The sequence below is a fragment of the Coffea arabica genome, chromosome 2c (genome assembly GCF_036785885.1).
Source record: "Coffea arabica cultivar ET-39 chromosome 2c, Coffea Arabica ET-39 HiFi, whole genome shotgun sequence".
NCBI lineage: Eukaryota > Viridiplantae > Streptophyta > Magnoliopsida > Gentianales > Rubiaceae > Coffea > Coffea arabica.
This window is the reverse complement of record NC_092312.1, coordinates 25,126,206-25,142,690: the sequence shown is the minus strand read 5'-3', so window position 1 is coordinate 25,142,690 and position 16,485 is coordinate 25,126,206. Positions and strand designations below refer to the sequence as shown.

General features: G+C 38.4%; 2 protein-coding genes across 9 annotated transcripts; one reads left to right on the top strand and one right to left on the bottom strand.

Moving 5' to 3' along the window:
* Positions 1-211: 211 nt before the first annotated feature.
* Positions 212-8,237, top strand: LOC113726982 (UTP--glucose-1-phosphate uridylyltransferase). 8 transcript variants are annotated; one of them, XM_027250909.2, is made up of 18 exons: positions 215-1,144; positions 2,031-2,116; positions 2,245-2,335; positions 2,850-2,910; positions 3,029-3,106; positions 3,190-3,234; positions 3,341-3,390; positions 4,213-4,285; positions 4,404-4,461; positions 4,611-4,657; positions 4,737-4,799; positions 5,790-5,821; positions 5,907-5,976; positions 6,213-6,296; positions 6,385-6,483; positions 6,560-6,664; positions 7,734-7,805; positions 7,888-8,237. In XM_027250909.2, exons 1-18 carry the CDS (start codon positions 513-515, stop codon positions 7,924-7,926), a joined length of 1,785 nt encoding a protein of 594 aa, XP_027106710.1. In that variant the 5' UTR covers positions 215-512; the 3' UTR covers positions 7,927-8,237. The 8 variants fall into 8 exon arrangements, 3 of the variants coding, with proteins under 3 accessions (XP_027106711.1, XP_071931578.1, XP_027106710.1); XR_003457667.2 differs by lacking the exons at positions 6,385-6,483; positions 6,560-6,664; positions 7,734-7,805; positions 7,888-8,237 and adding an exon at positions 5,550-5,682 and having other exon boundaries at positions 212-1,144; positions 6,213-6,248; XR_003457669.2 differs by lacking the exons at positions 6,385-6,483; positions 6,560-6,664; positions 7,734-7,805; positions 7,888-8,237 and having other exon boundaries at positions 212-1,144; positions 5,738-5,821; positions 6,213-6,248.
* On the bottom strand, positions 8,115-9,261 carry LOC113726984 (protein PHLOEM PROTEIN 2-LIKE A1). The gene is made up of 3 exons (XM_027250912.2): positions 9,012-9,261; positions 8,801-8,916; positions 8,115-8,625 (listed from the first exon to the last, which is right to left on the bottom strand). The coding sequence occupies exons 1-3, from the start codon at positions 9,060-9,062 to the stop codon at positions 8,256-8,258; spliced, it is 537 nt and encodes a 178-aa protein (XP_027106713.1). The 5' UTR covers positions 9,063-9,261; the 3' UTR covers positions 8,115-8,255.
* Positions 9,262-16,485: the final 7,224 nt, after the last annotated feature.

Here is a 16,485-nt window from a genome sequence, read left to right as displayed (position 1 = left end):
CTATTCAGCAGCTCGAGCTCGAGATCGAGCTCCTGTCAAACAAGTTCTAGCTCGAGCTGCTAACCGAGTAGCTCGGGAACTCGAGTCAAGTAACTCAGTTCAACCCCACCCCTGTTATACCCTGATCAACTAAAAAATGATTGAAAAATTAACTCACCAAATAATTGATGAAAGGATCAATTTAGCCTTCTTTAAAAGCTTAAATGGCAAACGCCCTTTTTGGTAAGAAAAATTTAAGGGGGCGCAAACTTTCAGTCACACGAATTCACGATCCACGTCAGCCGTTGTCCCCGGCCCAAAACCCCAATCAAAAAATTCTCATTTCAGCTCCTTTTTCCGGCAACAACAAAATGAGCAGCCCGTTATAGACCCCAACGAAAGAAAAGAAGAAAAGATTAGAATCCTATTTCTGCTGCTGCTGCTACTAGCCTACTACTACCACTACTACTAATATTTTCGTAGGACAGAAGTACCTCAAAGTTTCACTCATTTCTATATCGTCTTCCGCAACGATGACGATCCACGCCGCAGTGATCCAAAAGCTCCTCAGTACAAACGCGCATTTGGGTCGCCGGGTCGCAGCTCACCACTTCAAAATCTACTCTTGCGGCTCCCGGAATGCCATGACTATAATAGACTCCGACAAGACTCTTATTTGCCTCCGCAACGCCTGCAATTTCATCGGCAACCTCGTCAGATTAAAAGGGCGGTTTCTTTTCGTCAATACCAACACCCTTTTCGACGAAATCATCGAGGAAATGACAAAAGCTATTGGGATTAAGAATGACAAGTCGTGGCGTCTTGGAGGCTTTTTAACAAACAGTTCGAGTCCCAAAAAGTTTCGCGGCCGGAATAAGAAGTTGAACTTGGGAGCCATTCACGCTCCTGATTGTGTGGTGATTTTCGATACGGAGAGGAAGTCTTCGGTTATTTTGGAGGCTGAAAGGTTGCAGGTTCCGATTGTGGGGCTCGTTGATTCGAGTATGCCGTGGGAAACTTATAAGAAGATTACTTATCCGGTGCCTGCCAATGATTCAGTTCAATTTGTTTACTTGTTTTGTAATTTGATCACGAAAACTTTTTTGTATGAGCAAAGAAAAATGAAGGCTGCACAAGGGGCAGATGATTCAACCGCTGGGACTCGGTATGAACTCTACCAGTTTTACTTTTTGGGTTCATTTTTGTATAATTTATCAGATTTTTGCTCCTCGTTTCCCTGAATTTGTGGAGTTAATCTGATTTTTAATATTTTTCTTGGTATAGATTAGTGTTCAAGTACAAGTCTGTGGGAGTATTACATTTTCTAAACGAGTGAGACAATTGAATGATTGCAATTAATTCTGGCTCTAAAATTGGACTTTTAAGTTAGATTGTCATCTATTTGTTTGAGTCGAAGTCATGGCATGTTATGTTGTGAACATAATGGTATCTGGCTGACATAACTGCAGTGATGCTCACTGATGATAGAATGAAACAGCTCTATGTACACTTTAAAACTGTTTTCAGTTCTCAATTTCCATCTGGAATTATTATGGCGCATGATTTTGCATACTGAATTTGGTGCAAAGCTTGGTATTTTGTCTATCATATATGAATAATAAAAGAGAGAAAAAGAAAAGGCTCACTCTTGGACTACATTCTGGAAATATCATCTGGTCTCGTCTTGTTGATTTTGTGAATATTGAATGGCATTTGTTTTAAGCATTATACTAAGCTTACTCGTTGCCACATAAAAAAGTGAATTGTGAATAGTTAATTTCTCAGCTTTGATAATCTTGTTGGGACTGCAGCAACTCTCTGTGCTCCTGTCTTGATAATGTGTTCTTTTGCTAATTGATTTGGTGCAATACATTGTTGTCGGCACATTCATGGAACTTGAAATTTCAAACTATATCATTATTATTGAGTTTTTGAAGTTTATACTTTATGTTTCAATAACATAAGAGTCTCCAAAGGTCATTTGTAAAGTTTTGGGTTTTCTTCTGATGACTTATGTACTTGAATTTTGGAAAAAAATGACATGTTCTTAGGGAGGATGATTTACAAATTGAGACTGCTAGCAAGAGGGGTAAAATCTTTGTTCTTCCTTATGAAAGCCTGCAGCCTGCTCCTGAGGGTAATTGCTGTATTCGCACTATACATGTTTATTGATCTACAGCCTTTTATTCAGATAACTGGACGAGGGCAGGGTATTTTGTCATTCCCCTTGTGTTAATTCTTTTCTGTGATTTTTTGCTATAGCAGATGTCTCAGACTTGAAGCAGCTGCTGGACAAAGTTGTGGTGTTGAAATTCAATGGAAGGCTGGGGACAAACATGGGTCTTAATGGGCCCAAGTAAGATTTTGACTCCAATAAAGTTTGCATTTTTGTAACTGTCTGTATTAAACAATTGAATATTAATCTAGGGATCATAATCAATCCAATATATCAATGTGTTTCTGTCCCCTGTGGGGAACGACATTGTTGAAAACAATTATACTTGTTAATAGATATACTAATTTGATATATCTCTTATGGGACAAATAAGATTTGATATGTAATCTTATGATGCCTTAGAATATTACTATTAATTGTTATGGGAGTAGATTGTTTGGCATGCAATTTGCAGCAAGTACGCTCTGACCAGTTGATCACGCAACTAATGAGATATTTTACTGCCGTCTGACCAACAAAGATTGATATGTTGTAAAAGGATGTCTATCAGGATTTGACATTAACTCTTTAGATATCTAGCTTTCGTTTTGCATCAAAACCCATGTATTGTTCCACATGGAAGTCATTTTTGTTATTGGATATTTGTTTTTTCATGTTGATTTTTTTCTATTTTTCTTTTTGTTTGCTTCTGCAGGTCTACCATTGAAGTGCAGAATGGAATGACATGTCTTGATTTAGTTATCAATCAAATTGAGGTTTTTCTTCAGTTTCCTCTATTAATACTCTTTGCGTTTAGCAGAGTGTAATTCATCATATACTCAATTCTTTTGAGGCTTCTTACATATGATAATCAAATGGTATTTCTTGTTGTAGTCCCTCAACGCTAAATATGGATGTGACATTCCCCTGCTTCTGGCGAATACAGTTAATACGCATGATTCTACCTTAAAGGTGACTAATCTAAGTGCTTTCTAGTATGCTGATTGAGATTGGAATTCACCAGGAAGTTTATCCTCTTCACTTCACACTGTCAGGTTTTGCAGCAACACACGAACAAAAATATTCATGCGTTTCTCCAGGTTTTTCATAGTTAGCCTATTTAATGTGATTGTATAACATCTAACTCACTTTTTTTTTGTACATGCTAATTTATTTAGTTCCTGAATATGTAATATCCTAATGCAGAGTGAAGAGTATGAGGATGATTCAGATGAAGCTCCACACCAGGATAGAATGTATGTCAGTTTTCTTTTGTTTTGGTCTTTTGCGCTTATGAGCTCATTACGCTTCTGAATTGAGTTGATGGAGCTCAATAATTTGTAAAAGGGCACGTTGTGAAGTAATTGGGAGATACTTGATGTCCTTTGATATGTGAAATTGCTGCAATTGATCTCTGTTGACCTACTCCTTTTACAGTAAAATCTCCGCATCTTGATGTTTTCAGGTTTCATATGATTACTGAAAGAATAGTAACAAAGTTGGCCCTAAACCCCCATTGAATGTGCAATGTTCAGTGTAGGCATTGCATGGCTTGTTGCATGTGAATGATGTGATGAACTCAAGGCACTCATTTCAAGTTCAAAGCCTTAGCCTTTTCTTCCCAGTGAAGTTCTCTGCTTGAATTGATTAGTAGAACAAGTTCTGTGCTCCCCCTCTTCTCCTCCCTCCTTGCTAGGTCCCATTTATTATGTTGATCTGGCCTTGCATTTTTGAGTTGGATTAAGGTTTATGTTTTATAGCTTTCATGTCCCTCTTATGAGCTACTACTGCTTGTTAACGATGTCTGTTAGCAACTAGTTGATTTAAGTTGTTTTTCAAATCAGTGGGATCGAACTCTAACTTCAGATGATTTCAAGACCAATTTCCGTTTTAATACTTTTGTGTCTGTACATTTATGTAATATCAACATATTGAATGTTAGGCATTACATCCAGTTTTTATTCTTCTGAAATATCTGTAAAGCATCAGGTTTCTAGTGTTTGTTAATTGTTTCTGCATTATAATTTGTAAGATTTCAAACACTTATTCTATGGTGAATTATGATATATGGCATGAAGGTATGCGTCCAGTCACAGTGAAGTTTATCTTTCCTTGAAGAACAGTGGTAAACTTGATGTTCTATTATCTCAGGTGGAATATCCTGCCCATGTCTTACCATTTTCTATCTCCAATCTACCATCTATATTTCAGTCAATTTTGCAATTAATTAACATGTCTTTCTGTCTTTCTTTTTTTTATTTTTTACCAGGGTAAGGAGTATATTCTTGTACTGAACTCGGACAACCTAGCTCAGGTTATTGAGCCCAGTATCCTTTGGTGAAGTATTTTGTGACATTTTCAGGTTCTCAAATTTTTTTCATTTCTTATTTCTTTGGCATTCAAGTCCAGGATAACTCTGCATCATTTGCAGTGACCTGGTTTATCGAATAGGTAAGTGCCTTAATGTGTGTGGCAGAAATAATAAGTCATTTGGTGCAGAACAATATCGAAACTTGTATGGAGGTAGGGAGAAAACTGCTGCCATTTTTGTACTCTGTTACTCTTATTACAGTTTCTAACTTTTTTTTTTCCCTTTTTCCAGGTAATGCCTGCCTCCTCAGACCTGGAAGTAAAGGAGGTTCCATCTCATGAAGGAAAATATGAGGTTTGTTAATTTCTGTTTTTGGAACTATGCCTTCATCAAGTAAATCATTGCCCTTAAACTATATAGACGTTAAGGAACTTCTTGTTATTAGCCACATTGGTGATGAATCAGGATGACAATGATAACACCATTTACATGTGTCTGATTTTGGAGTCGTCATCTCCACATAATTCTTGATCGATTTAGTTTTCCCTTTGCAGCTTTAGTGAGTCATAGCTTGATAAATTTGGTGTTTTCTATAGTGTCCTGTGTATGGTCAAAGACCATCGATGAATGTGAATAGAAAAAGATTTTAAAAAAATGAAAGGAAGAATGTTGACCTTCTGAATTATAGAATTCCAAATTGTTGTATCTGAAGGGAGTTTATACTATTTACCGCAATATCTGCTGGGATGTTAGATTATAAGAATAAATTACTTGTGCAAAAAATGTTCCATTGATGGTAAAGCTGACAGCAGGTCGATGATGCCAATTAGAAATTTTCTTGTCTCTTCCTTTCTTACTCTTTTTATGTCTGGTTATCTTGCTCTCTAAAGCTATCCATTTTGTACTTTGTGAAAACTTGAGGACTTTGGATAGATAATCTTGGATCAGTAGGGTGCTTGTCTAGACTTATAGTTATGATAGGCAATACATGGATGCTTCTTTCATTTTCTAGTAGAGATGGATTTTATGGGAGATGTAGGTGGTGTTTGTCTGAGAGAGACATATCTTAAGAAATTTGAACACAAAATAGCATTGTTCTTTTAGGAGCTACCTAGCAGCATACTAGGAGTATCCAACTGGAATCTCAAATGTGTACATGCTTCAACTAAATTCAGACCTTGTATAGCTGGGCTGGACTGCTGGAGTCATAACCTTCCAACGACAGACTACCCTTGATGTGCTCTTTTCTCTCATTTGACATCTCACTTGGATTCCACTAATTTCTTAATTAGATCTTGGACAAAGCTAATGTGTTTTTGGATTTTTTTTGCTGGCAATTTGAAGTCGAAGGAGAATCTGAAGTTTACTGATACCGTGTAAGTAATCAGCAAATTATACTATACTCGTTAAAATCAGATTGGTGAAGAACTTCGGCCACTGATTAGTCCTGTTCTTGAACAGTTGGGTGAGTATGAACTCCATTGAAAGTCTTATGCATAGTTCTCTCGTTGAGAGCTCTGCTATTTCTGAGGTACCAATGCTTTATCTTTACTGGTAGTTTCTATGAATTCAATGATTATTCTCATATCTGTCATGTTGCTATACCAATTCAGAGTTGTTTGCTACTGTTATATACAAAATCTTTGCTTGTGGGCTTTGGCCATCCGTTGTACGCCTGGGGCTAAATAAAAAGTGTTAATAGTATTTTGAATATCTTCATGATTAAATGTTTTTGCATATTCTTATTGCCATCTGTACTTTTTCCAGTTTTTTGACCAGGCATCTGCAATAAGTGTTCCAAAATCAAGATATCTTCCAGTTGAAGCAACATCCGATTTACTTCTGTACCAGGTTGTAATAGGGCTTCTTGCTTGTGGTTTTATAATTTGACATTTTAGTTTTGAGGAGTTCTTACTAACAAGATTTTGTTCATTGGCAGTCGGATCTTTATAGTTTTGATGAAGGCATTCCTACACGGAGCTCAGCCAGAACAAATCCTGCTGATCCTCTGATTGAATTAGGACCCGAGTTTGCAGATGTAATGACTTTAAATTTCTAGTTGTTTAGAATGCCGCATCCAATTTATCTAAAGATAACCTGATTCTGTTTTCCAGGTTACTGAATTCCATGGTCGTTTTAAGTCAATGCCTAGCATCATTGAGCTTGATGCATTGGAGGTAACTGGTGATGTATGGTTTGGAAGTGATGTAACTCTGAAGGTATGCAATTGCTCTCCCTGCCTCTGAATATCCAGCTTCCACTTCTGGGATCTGCGGAAATTATACTTGCCTTCTATAAATGTCAGGCTCTGTTTTTTCCTAGTGGATCCATACATTCATTATGTTCATAATTTTTTTTCAAAATTACATGTTTCAAGTCTTTTTTGATGTTAATCAAGCAGAACATCCAATCTGAAATTGAAGTAATCTTACTTTTCGTGCTTTACAATCAATTCTCAGAAAATTTTAATGAATTTAATTGGTTAATATCCTTAAAGGTGATGCAATGTTCAGCAATCAATCTTTTAATGCAATGCAATCTTTTTTGGGAATCTAAACATATACTCTCTATCTTGTGACTACATTTAACCAATCTTATTGCATGGTAATGTGGATGGTTCTTTCTTGTGTCAACTCTTTCATAACTCATAGTTGAAGAACGTATACTTATTATATATACTATTTTTCTCTTATCAAGGTAGTAGCTATTAACCAACATTTATATAATGTTGTAATATTTACGCGAGTTTGCATCCGGAAGTAAATATTCAATAAACTTCTGAATGTATAGAAATGAGGGCAATTGATGGTGTTTATTTTTCAATGAGTAGAGTTTCATTGACTTATAATTTGCATTATTATCAAAGCTTCTTGTAAATGTTTCGTTTACTAAATTCTGGTTTAGTAGCATTAAATGCATGTTTACTCTCCCCAACCCCTCAAAAAATAAGAGGAAGAGTTATTTTTCCGAGGAATATTAGGTACAAGAGTTAGCATTATAACTCAAACATAGTTAGATTGTAGACTTTTCTTCTTAAATGAATAATAAACTGTTGCAGGCACATGATTTTCTGCGTCTATTATTAAGCAGTTACAGAACACCGCCTTGGGCAGAGAAAATATGTTTTTATCTGCATCCGTGTATCAACGTAAACATTATTGTTCCTAAAGAACATGGCATTTTCTCCTCTGAAAGAATTTTTCCATTTTATCAGTTTATCTGTTGAGTGTATTTGATTTCATATGGTTTCTTAGAAATTTCCCTTGTCCGGTGGATGCACTCTTGCAGGGGAAAGTTAGCATCCACGCAAGACCAGATGTAAAGATGGTAATTCCTGATGGAGCAGTACTTGAAAACAGGGTAAGGGGTGGCAGCTCAAATTTGCATATCGTTTTATAGATTTGGACTTTAAGGCTGAATGAGCTCTTTTTCCATGTTGCAGATGATTACAAGGCCGAGAGACATTGAAGGACCTTTATAGTCTCTATTGCTGCATGAGCTTATAGATCGAATCAGAGCAGGAAACTGTTGTATTTAAGCTGTTTTCAGTGCTTTGCAGAGTGATCGGATGTCTTGATATAACTATATATAGTTATATCAAAGAAAGTAGGATAGATCCCCCCCCCCCCCCACCCCAACAAAACAAAACAAAAAAAAAATTCAAGGGAATGGGTTCAATTTTGTATTTGTCCATTTCATTGAGATTTGCTTAATTGTACCGAAGCAGAGGAAGCAGAAATTACGAAAAGCTAATTATTGCTTTCGGAAATAATGATACCCTTACGGTTTACACTTTTGGTCTGTGGATTTTCAGGTTACAGGTCTTATGATGAAACATTTAAGAGTTAATCCTTGCTTCCAATACCCACTTGCAGTCTTGAGATTTCCAACAATATCTCCACTACTTTCATTCTTCTCAATCTGGAAGTTGCCGATACGGATCTCAATCCACTCCCCTCGAGGCTCTTCCAAAAGTGGAACTCTACGTTGTTGTACTTTTCCGCCGGGGAGGGTGAGTTTTAGCCTCAAGGGTGTCTCCCACCCGTGTGCCCACTGGGATAACTTGATCACAAAAACAGCTTCATAATCAACCGTGGGAGATAGCTCTGAAGTGTTCAGTCTTCCTTCTATTTCGAACCAGCATACCTGTTTGAGTTTTGCTATCTCGAAATAGTCCCCACTACAAGGGCAATTTGATGAAACTGGTTAAATGCATTTCTTGATTTTTTTGCCCTTTTTGGTAAGAATGAAAACTTGGGAAGGAAGAAGAGAGGATAGCATGTAAGGACTTACTTCACAAGAGACTATCTAAATAGATGGACGAACTGACCGACAGTGAATCATACTAGTATTACCTTGTTTCTTGAAAGTATTCCCAGCTCCAGTACTTTTCACTTTCACCCCAGAAGATTACCATAGACCTGGGATAGATCATGTAGCAAGCTCTTTTTTTCTTGTCAAACCATTTCTTCTGCATCCATCATGGTCCAAAATGATCAGAGTGACGAAGATTACGACAAAATAATTTTGATGGGTTGAACAATAATAATAATAATAATACAATACCTTCCTTCTTGGATCAAGAATGACATCACTGCTATGGCCAAACGGCTCCATGGATCAAAATTGAAGAAGGGCTATAATTAGGACAAGGCTAACCTTAAGGTCCCAATATTGCTGTGGTGAAGAGAAATGAGAGGACAGAGTTGAGAGAGTGGGTTAATGCTCCCACTATAGGCTATAACTTGTTTTCCACCTAGGATGGTAGTAGTACAATTTTGGAGTAGATGGTAAAAACAAGTGGAGAGGAGAAAAAGGAAAAAGAATAAAGGCAAAATATGACCTGTGGTCCTTTTTATATTTAGTTGTACAGCAATAATTTTAGTCCAGCCTTTTCATGTTTCATAAGTATGGGCCATAAGGTTTTGGTGCGGTCTAAAGCTCTGGGTTCTCTGCTAAAGTATTTCATTACGGGAAGAGTTGGTCCTGTTTGTTCCCGAAAATGATGCAAATTTGAGGATAAGCTGGCTGAATTATACTACTGCAAAAAGAAGAAAAAAAATAGAGATATTACTGAAACAAAGTTGACTGCTTCGTTAAAAAAAAAAATTTTTTTGATAGTAAATAATAACAATATTGCATTCATTTGTGATTCAAATCAGCCATAAAAACCCGCAAGTAAAAGTAAACACAACATGGCAAAACCCGAGTACAAGTAATTCCTACCTTGCTTGTTGAGTGCTGAACAAGTAATTCCACTCAAGTCTCAAACTGATGTTGGTTGCCGTGGAGGACAACAATACGCCACATAGGAATATGATCCAAAGACATCAATCATGGATCTTTTCTCTTCTTTTGTTGTACTCCCTCCCTCTTAATTGCTTTGATTGTTTGTATTAATCGAATCTCCCTCGAGAAAGTATTGAGACCAATCTTCCCGAGCACATACTAGTCTTAATGCTTCAATGGCAGCCTTTACATTTCAACTGTTATTTGTCTCTCTTTCAAATTAAATCTACTTTTTTATTTCTTCTCACCCTGTCCCACACACTTGTCAACCTGAACTATCAACCCTAAGATTTGAACTTTAAACTTGACAGTAAGAAGAGTGCGCTCTTTTTTCTTGTTGTGTTACAAATTCTTCTTCGTTCTCTCTCCATTCCTTAATCTCCCTATCCACCCGCCCGCCCGCCCCACATCCCAAGTTGCCTTGGAGGACAACAATACGCTAGATGGGAATAGGATCCAAAGACATCAATCATGGGTCTTCTCTTTTGTTGTACTCCCTCCCTTTTAATTGGTGTGATTCCCTCGAGAAAGCGTTGAGACCAATCTTCCCGAGCACACATTAGTTTTAACAATTCAATAGCAGCCTTTACGCTTCAATTGTCATTTGTCTCTCTTCCAAATTAAACCTACTTTTTTATTTTCTCCCACCCTCCCCCACACACTTCTCACCCTGAATTGTCAACTCTAAGATTTGAATCTTAAATCTAACAGTAAGGAGAGTGCTCTCATTTCCCCTATTGTACTACAAATTCTTCTCCATTCTCGCCCCATCCCTTATTCTCCTTACCCACCTGCCCGCCCTACGTCCCAAGTTGCCTTGAAAGACAACAATACACTAGATAGGAATGGGATCCAAAGACATCAATCATGGGTCTCCTCTTCTGTTGTACTCCCTCCCTTTTAATTGCTTTGATTCCCTCGAGAAAGCGTTGAGACCAATCTTCCCGAGCACACACTTGTTTTGACAGGCGTCAAGCATGTGCAATAATAATAATGATAATTCTAGTTGTCAACAAAAGCAGTTTCGAGTCAATTCTAGTACTGGAATAGGAATTCTGGATATGCAATGGGTTATTAAATTTACCCTGGCTCCGAAGAGTTTGCTAAATCCGATATACCAGAATTTATTCACGAGAACTTGTTAATTTGTATAATGGAGCAAGTAGGGTCGTATCCTCAGGAATTGGGAAAAATTTGCTCCTTTTCAAATCGAAGGGTAACGGGGGTTTCGAGAATTAAATGCTAACGAATTATTAACCAAATTAATCAACTGTGAAAAATACTTAAGAGACACAAGTAATGGGAAAAACTCTAGCCAAGAATACACTTCAGAGATGGTTCATGTAACTGATCATTGATTCAAATATAATTCTAACATTCATTAATAAATAGGTTTTTAACGACCGATACGATCTGACAATTAGTTCCTCCATACTGTTTCGATTGTCAAGGTACGACCATTGACTATTTTCCTAGTTTAGAAATAACCCTAGATACGACCATAGGATTTAATTTCCTAATTGCATTAAAAATGAGAGAAACCCTGTTTTAATTAACAAATACGCTACGAGAGCTTATTTAAATTAAACTATATGTTTCCCTGACGCAAACCCAATTATGTCAGTTTCTACCGGGATGAGAGTAATCAAACAATTATGGATTCAACTATCATAGCAAATAGACTACGTGAATAATTAAATATTGCGCAACTATTCAATCATACACAATAGTTATAGCCACTAAAAGTCGAAAACATACAAATACCAATGAATGAAGGAAGCAATTGAAATAATTTAGATCTCACAGTTATCGTTGAACCAAATCTTCAGTTGTCCCTTTGACTAGAAAAAGGGAATTTAGCTCCCCATCATGGAGAAGAAGAGAATGTTTCTCCTTGTCTCTTGCGGCTGAAAAGACAGAAAATGATATGACTACTAGTTTGCCGCCCTGTCCTCTTATTGTTTCCTGCCCGAAGTACTAGTCAAACGGGAGCCGGACTTTTCTTCTCCTAATCCTTCTTTGTTTCCTACTTGATATCTACTACTTAATAATAAAACATTTTCCTAAATAGAAATAAAGGAAACTACAAGAGATAATGTCTCATGTTTCCTAATCCAATTCTACTACTAATAAAGATAATTAAAGTCTTCCGAAATCTTCAACCATCAGCTGTCCATGATTGACTCGAACTAGGAAATTTTGGCGCAGTAAATTCCCGAGTCTTCTGGATTTGAATGTAGGCCCCGAATGTGCCACCACCAAATTAGCTGGAAATTACCCCTTTTAATCATGTTTGGTTGTTTTCCTACAATTAGCACCATTAACCAAATATAAGTAGAATTCATCAATTAATACAATTTTTGGCTAAAATAATAGGGAAAATAAACATAAATTGAATGACAATTTCACATCTTATCAAGTTTTGACGCTTCAATGGCAGCCTTTACGCTTCAATTGTCATTTGTCTCTCTTCCAAATTAAACCTACTTTTTTATTTCCTCCCAACCCCCCCTCTCCACAGACTTCTCACCTTGAACTGTCAATTCTAAGATTTGAATCTTAAACCTAACAGTAAGAAGAGTGCTCTCCTTTCCCCTGTTGTGCTACAAATTCTTCTCCATTCTCGCAGCATCCCTTATTCTCCTGATAGGGTATAATTTGTTAGTGATTTTATTATTAATTTTTCCTTCTATCCCTGACAAATAGTGTGTTAATTGCTGATATTTACTCATATTTGGTATTTGGAATCAATTTCAGGATTGAAGCAGGAAATTACCAAAAGGAGGGAACGTACAAAGTCTTAAAAGCTAAGAAGGAATTCGGCAGACTTGTGCCAATTGGGGGGCCCACAAAGAAGAAAAGGCTTTTCTTCAATTGGGCTTTTGAACATACGAGGAGAAGTTTGTTCCTTGTGAATCTTTGGCTTGCTTCACAATTGCGGTGGGACCAGAGACCATATAGCCTTAGTCAACTTCCTTTTTGCTGATATAAGTAGAGACGTACAGGAGGAAAAGGGGGGATCCCTTCCGGCAGCTTTAGTTTTTAGTTTAGCTTCAGTTTTCATTTTTATTTGTCTTCCTTTTGACTGGCCTCTGACACACGCCAGGTGTTCGACAATATTCGCCTACGGGAAAAACATCTTTTATTCCTTGCTTTCTAGTAAAAACCGCCATGCTTTTGCAATCCATTATTTCGTGTGGTGATTTAATTATGCGGCGTGGCTAAACCTTCTATCTAGTCAAGGGGACAACTGACGAATTGGTTCACCATTACTGTGAGATCTAAACTGTTTTTAATTATTTTCTTCATTTATTGATATTTATATGCTTCCTGTTTTAATTGTTATAGCTCCTATGTATGATCGATTAGTGCGCAATAATTAATTATTCATATAGGCTATTTTGCTAAATAGAGGTAATTGAATCCGTAATTGTTCGTTATCTCTATTTTCGTAGCAACTGGCGTAATTGGGTTTATGTCAGGGGAGCATACGATCTAGTTTATACAAACCCTCGTAGCGTGTTTGTTAATTAGGATTGGGTCTTTCTAATTATTAATGCAATCTTGAAATTAAATCCTACGGTCGTACCTAGGGTTGTTTTTGGGTTAGAAAAATAGCTAACGGTCGTACCTTAGCTATCGATAAATTAAGGAAGGGTTGGTTGTTTAACGCGTGCGAGACAACTAGAACCAATCTATTAATAAATGTTGGAATTATCTGTGATTCGATGATCAGTGCATGAACCATTTCTGAAGTGTACCCTTGGCTAGAGTTTCTCTTAATTATTTCTTTAAATTAATTATTTTCTGCAGTTACTTTATTTTTAGCATTTAATCGTGAAAACCCCCATTTGCCTCGATTCAAAAAGGAACAAATTTCTCTCCAGTCCCTGAGGAGACGACCCTGCTTACCACTATCTACTAGTTAGTGAATTCAGTTAAATAATTAATTCAGGTATATCGGATTAAGCAAACTCTTCGGGAACAGGTTGAATCAAGTAACCCATTGCACACCTAGAGTCCCTGCTCCAGTACTCGAATTGATTATTGACTGCTTTAGGTGGTAGTTAGGTTTTATTTATTATTATTGCACAGGTTCGGCACCTGTCAATTTTTGGCGCCGTTGCCAGGGACTGGCGTTTGAATTATTTGCTTCTTTTTTAATTCAGTTTTTATTTTGTTTTATTTTATTTTTTTTCTTTTTCTTGGTATTTTTGCTAGTTTATGCCCCGTTCTTCTCGCACAGGTGACTTGGTATATGATCCTGAGATTGAGAAGGCAGCGCGTAGGCGAAGGTAAGAGACCAAGAGACGAAAAGAAGGACACTTATTTTCTGCAAACGAGTCAGTAGAAAACGAATTTAGCATGGCCAACACCCAGACATTAAGGGAGATGGCTACCCCAGACCTGACTGATCAGCCCTTGTGCATGATGTTCCCAACTCTGGCTGAAAATACCTCTTTCGAGCTGAAATCGGGGCTGATTCAGCTCCTGCCTTCGTTCCATGGTCTTTCTGGTGAAGAACCCCACAAACATGTCAAGGAATTCGAAATAGTTTGCTCTAGCATGAAACCTCCTGGGGTCACTGAGGAGCAAATAAGACTGAGAGCCTTCCCCTTCTCTCTCAAGGATGCAGCGAAGGATTGGCTATATTACTTACCTGCAGGTAGTATCACCACGTGGGCACAATTGAAGAAGAAATTCCTGGAGAAATTTTTCCCCGCATCCCGGGCTGCAAGTTTGAGTAAGGAGATTTGCAGCATCAAGCAGTACTCCGGGGAGTCATTGTACGATTTTTGGGAAAGGTTCAACAAGTTGTGCGCTAGATGCCCACAGCATCAGATTAGTGAACAACTGTTGATCCAGTACTTCTATGAGGGACTCCAGTCAACTGACAGGAGTATTATTGACGCTGCGAGTGGAGGAGCCCTGGCGAACAAGACATCGAGGGAAGCGTGGGATCTTATTGAAGCCATGGCAGAAAACTTTCAGCAGTTCGGCTTCCGTGAGAGCAATCCTACCCGTAGAGTCAATGAGGCAGAGACGTCATCCATCCAGCAGCAACTGTCAGAGTTGACGTCTGCTGTCAGGCAATTGGCCATGAGAGACACACCGCGAGCAAAGGTGTGTGGAATCTGTACTATCATGGACCACTGCACGGATTCGTGCCCCATTCTGCAAGAGGACGGGGCGGAACAGGTAAATATGGCCGGAGGCGTGCCCGCTCCCCGCAGGCAGTATGACCCGTATTCCAACACATAAAACCCCGATTGGAGAGACCATCCCAATCTCAGTTATGGGAACAGGCAACAAGGTTCATTCCCAAATCGTCCACTAGGATTTCACCAGCCTTGGCAACCAAAATCTCAACCCTCATCTTCCAATTCAGGAAGCTCCTTGGAGGACCTAGTCAAGAACCTGGCCACGACTACTACTAACCTGGCCACGACTACTACACAGCTTCAACAGGAGATCAGATCCTTGGCCGCGAATACCGCGCAGCTCCAGTAGGACACCAAAGCTGACAAGAAGGACCAAGATGTTCAAATAAATCAACTGGCAACTGCCATCAACCGCTTGGAGTCTCACGTTTATGGGAAACTGCCATCGCAACCCGAGGTAAATCCCAAGAATGTAAGTGCCATGACGCTGAGGAGTGGCAAGGAGCTGGAAGGGCCTAAAGTGAAAAATTCAAAAAGCAAAAGTGAGGAGGAGATAGAAAAGGAAATTGAGGAGGAAGGACGTGTTCGTGAGGATTCTAAGGTAACCTCCACCTCTCCACTCACTATTAGCTCTAAATTACCCCCTTTTCCTTGCAGGTTGGAAAAAGACAAAGAAGGTAGAGAGCTCTTGGATGTGTTTCGGAAAGTGGAGATCAACATTCCCCTGTTGGATGCAATCAAGCAGATACCGAAGTATGCTAAATTTTTGAAGGACTTGTGCACCCATAAGAGGAAGTTAAGGGGAGATGAACGAGTAGCGGTGGGAGAAAACGTGTCAGCTATACTCCAGAGAAAACTCCCACCAAAATGTGGAGACCCAGGTATGTTCACCATTCCCTGCAAGATAGGAGGTACTCCAATTAGGAAAGCAATGTTGGATTTGGGGGCATCAATTAATGTTATGCCTAAGACAATCTATGCTTCTCTAAATCTTGGCCCGTTAAAAGGCACAGGCATTATAATCCAACTTGCAGACCGTACCAATGCTTACCCAGAAGGGTTAGTTGAAGATGTTTTGGTACAGGTCAATGAGTTAGTTTTTCCTGCAGATTTCTATGTCCTAGACATGGGGGATGAAAGGGCACTAAATCCATCTCCTATTTTGTTAGGTAGGCCATTTTTAAGCACTGCTAGGACGAAAATAGATGTAAATGAGGGTACTTTGTCGATGGAGTTTGATGAAAAAATTGTAAATTTTAATATTTTTGATGCGATGAAGTACCCAGATGAAACTAACTCTGTTTATGCTTTAAGTGTTGTTGAGCCCCTTGTGCAGGAAATATTTGAATTGGATGGGGTTGATGCACTAGCAGTGGCATTAGCCAAACATCTTGAGTTGGGAGCAACTCCTGAGGTGGGACTGAGCGATGAGTTATATTGTGTAGTTGGAGCACTGCATTCGCTCCTACCAATCACCCCGAGGTATGAGCTCACGTCTGTCTTCGTACCAGAAACTCAAACGAAATTGTTGCCTTCAATTGTGCAGGCACCTGAGTTAGAGCTCAAGCCTCTTTCGAAGCACTTGAAGT

Coding starts and splice junctions, on each gene's coding strand:
- LOC113726982 (XM_027250909.2), top strand. CDS start 513: ATGACGATCCACGCCGCAGTGATCCAAAAGCTCCTCAGTACAAACGCG. Junction 5,822..5,906: donor CTGAAGTTTACTGATACCGT/GTAAGTAATCAG, acceptor GTTCTTGAACAG/TTGGGTGAGTATGAACTCCA. Junction 7,806..7,887: donor GAGCAGTACTTGAAAACAGG/GTAAGGGGTGGC, acceptor TCCATGTTGCAG/ATGATTACAAGGCCGAGAGA.
- LOC113726984 (XM_027250912.2), bottom strand. CDS start 9,062: ATGGAGCCGTTTGGCCATAGCAGTGATGTCATTCTTGATCCAAGAAGG. Junction 8,917..9,011: donor TTCTTGATCCAAGAAGGAAG/GTATTGTATTAT, acceptor TGATGGATGCAG/AAGAAATGGTTTGACAAGAA. Junction 8,626..8,800: donor GAATACTTTCAAGAAACAAG/GTAATACTAGTA, acceptor TTGCCCTTGTAG/TGGGGACTATTTCGAGATAG.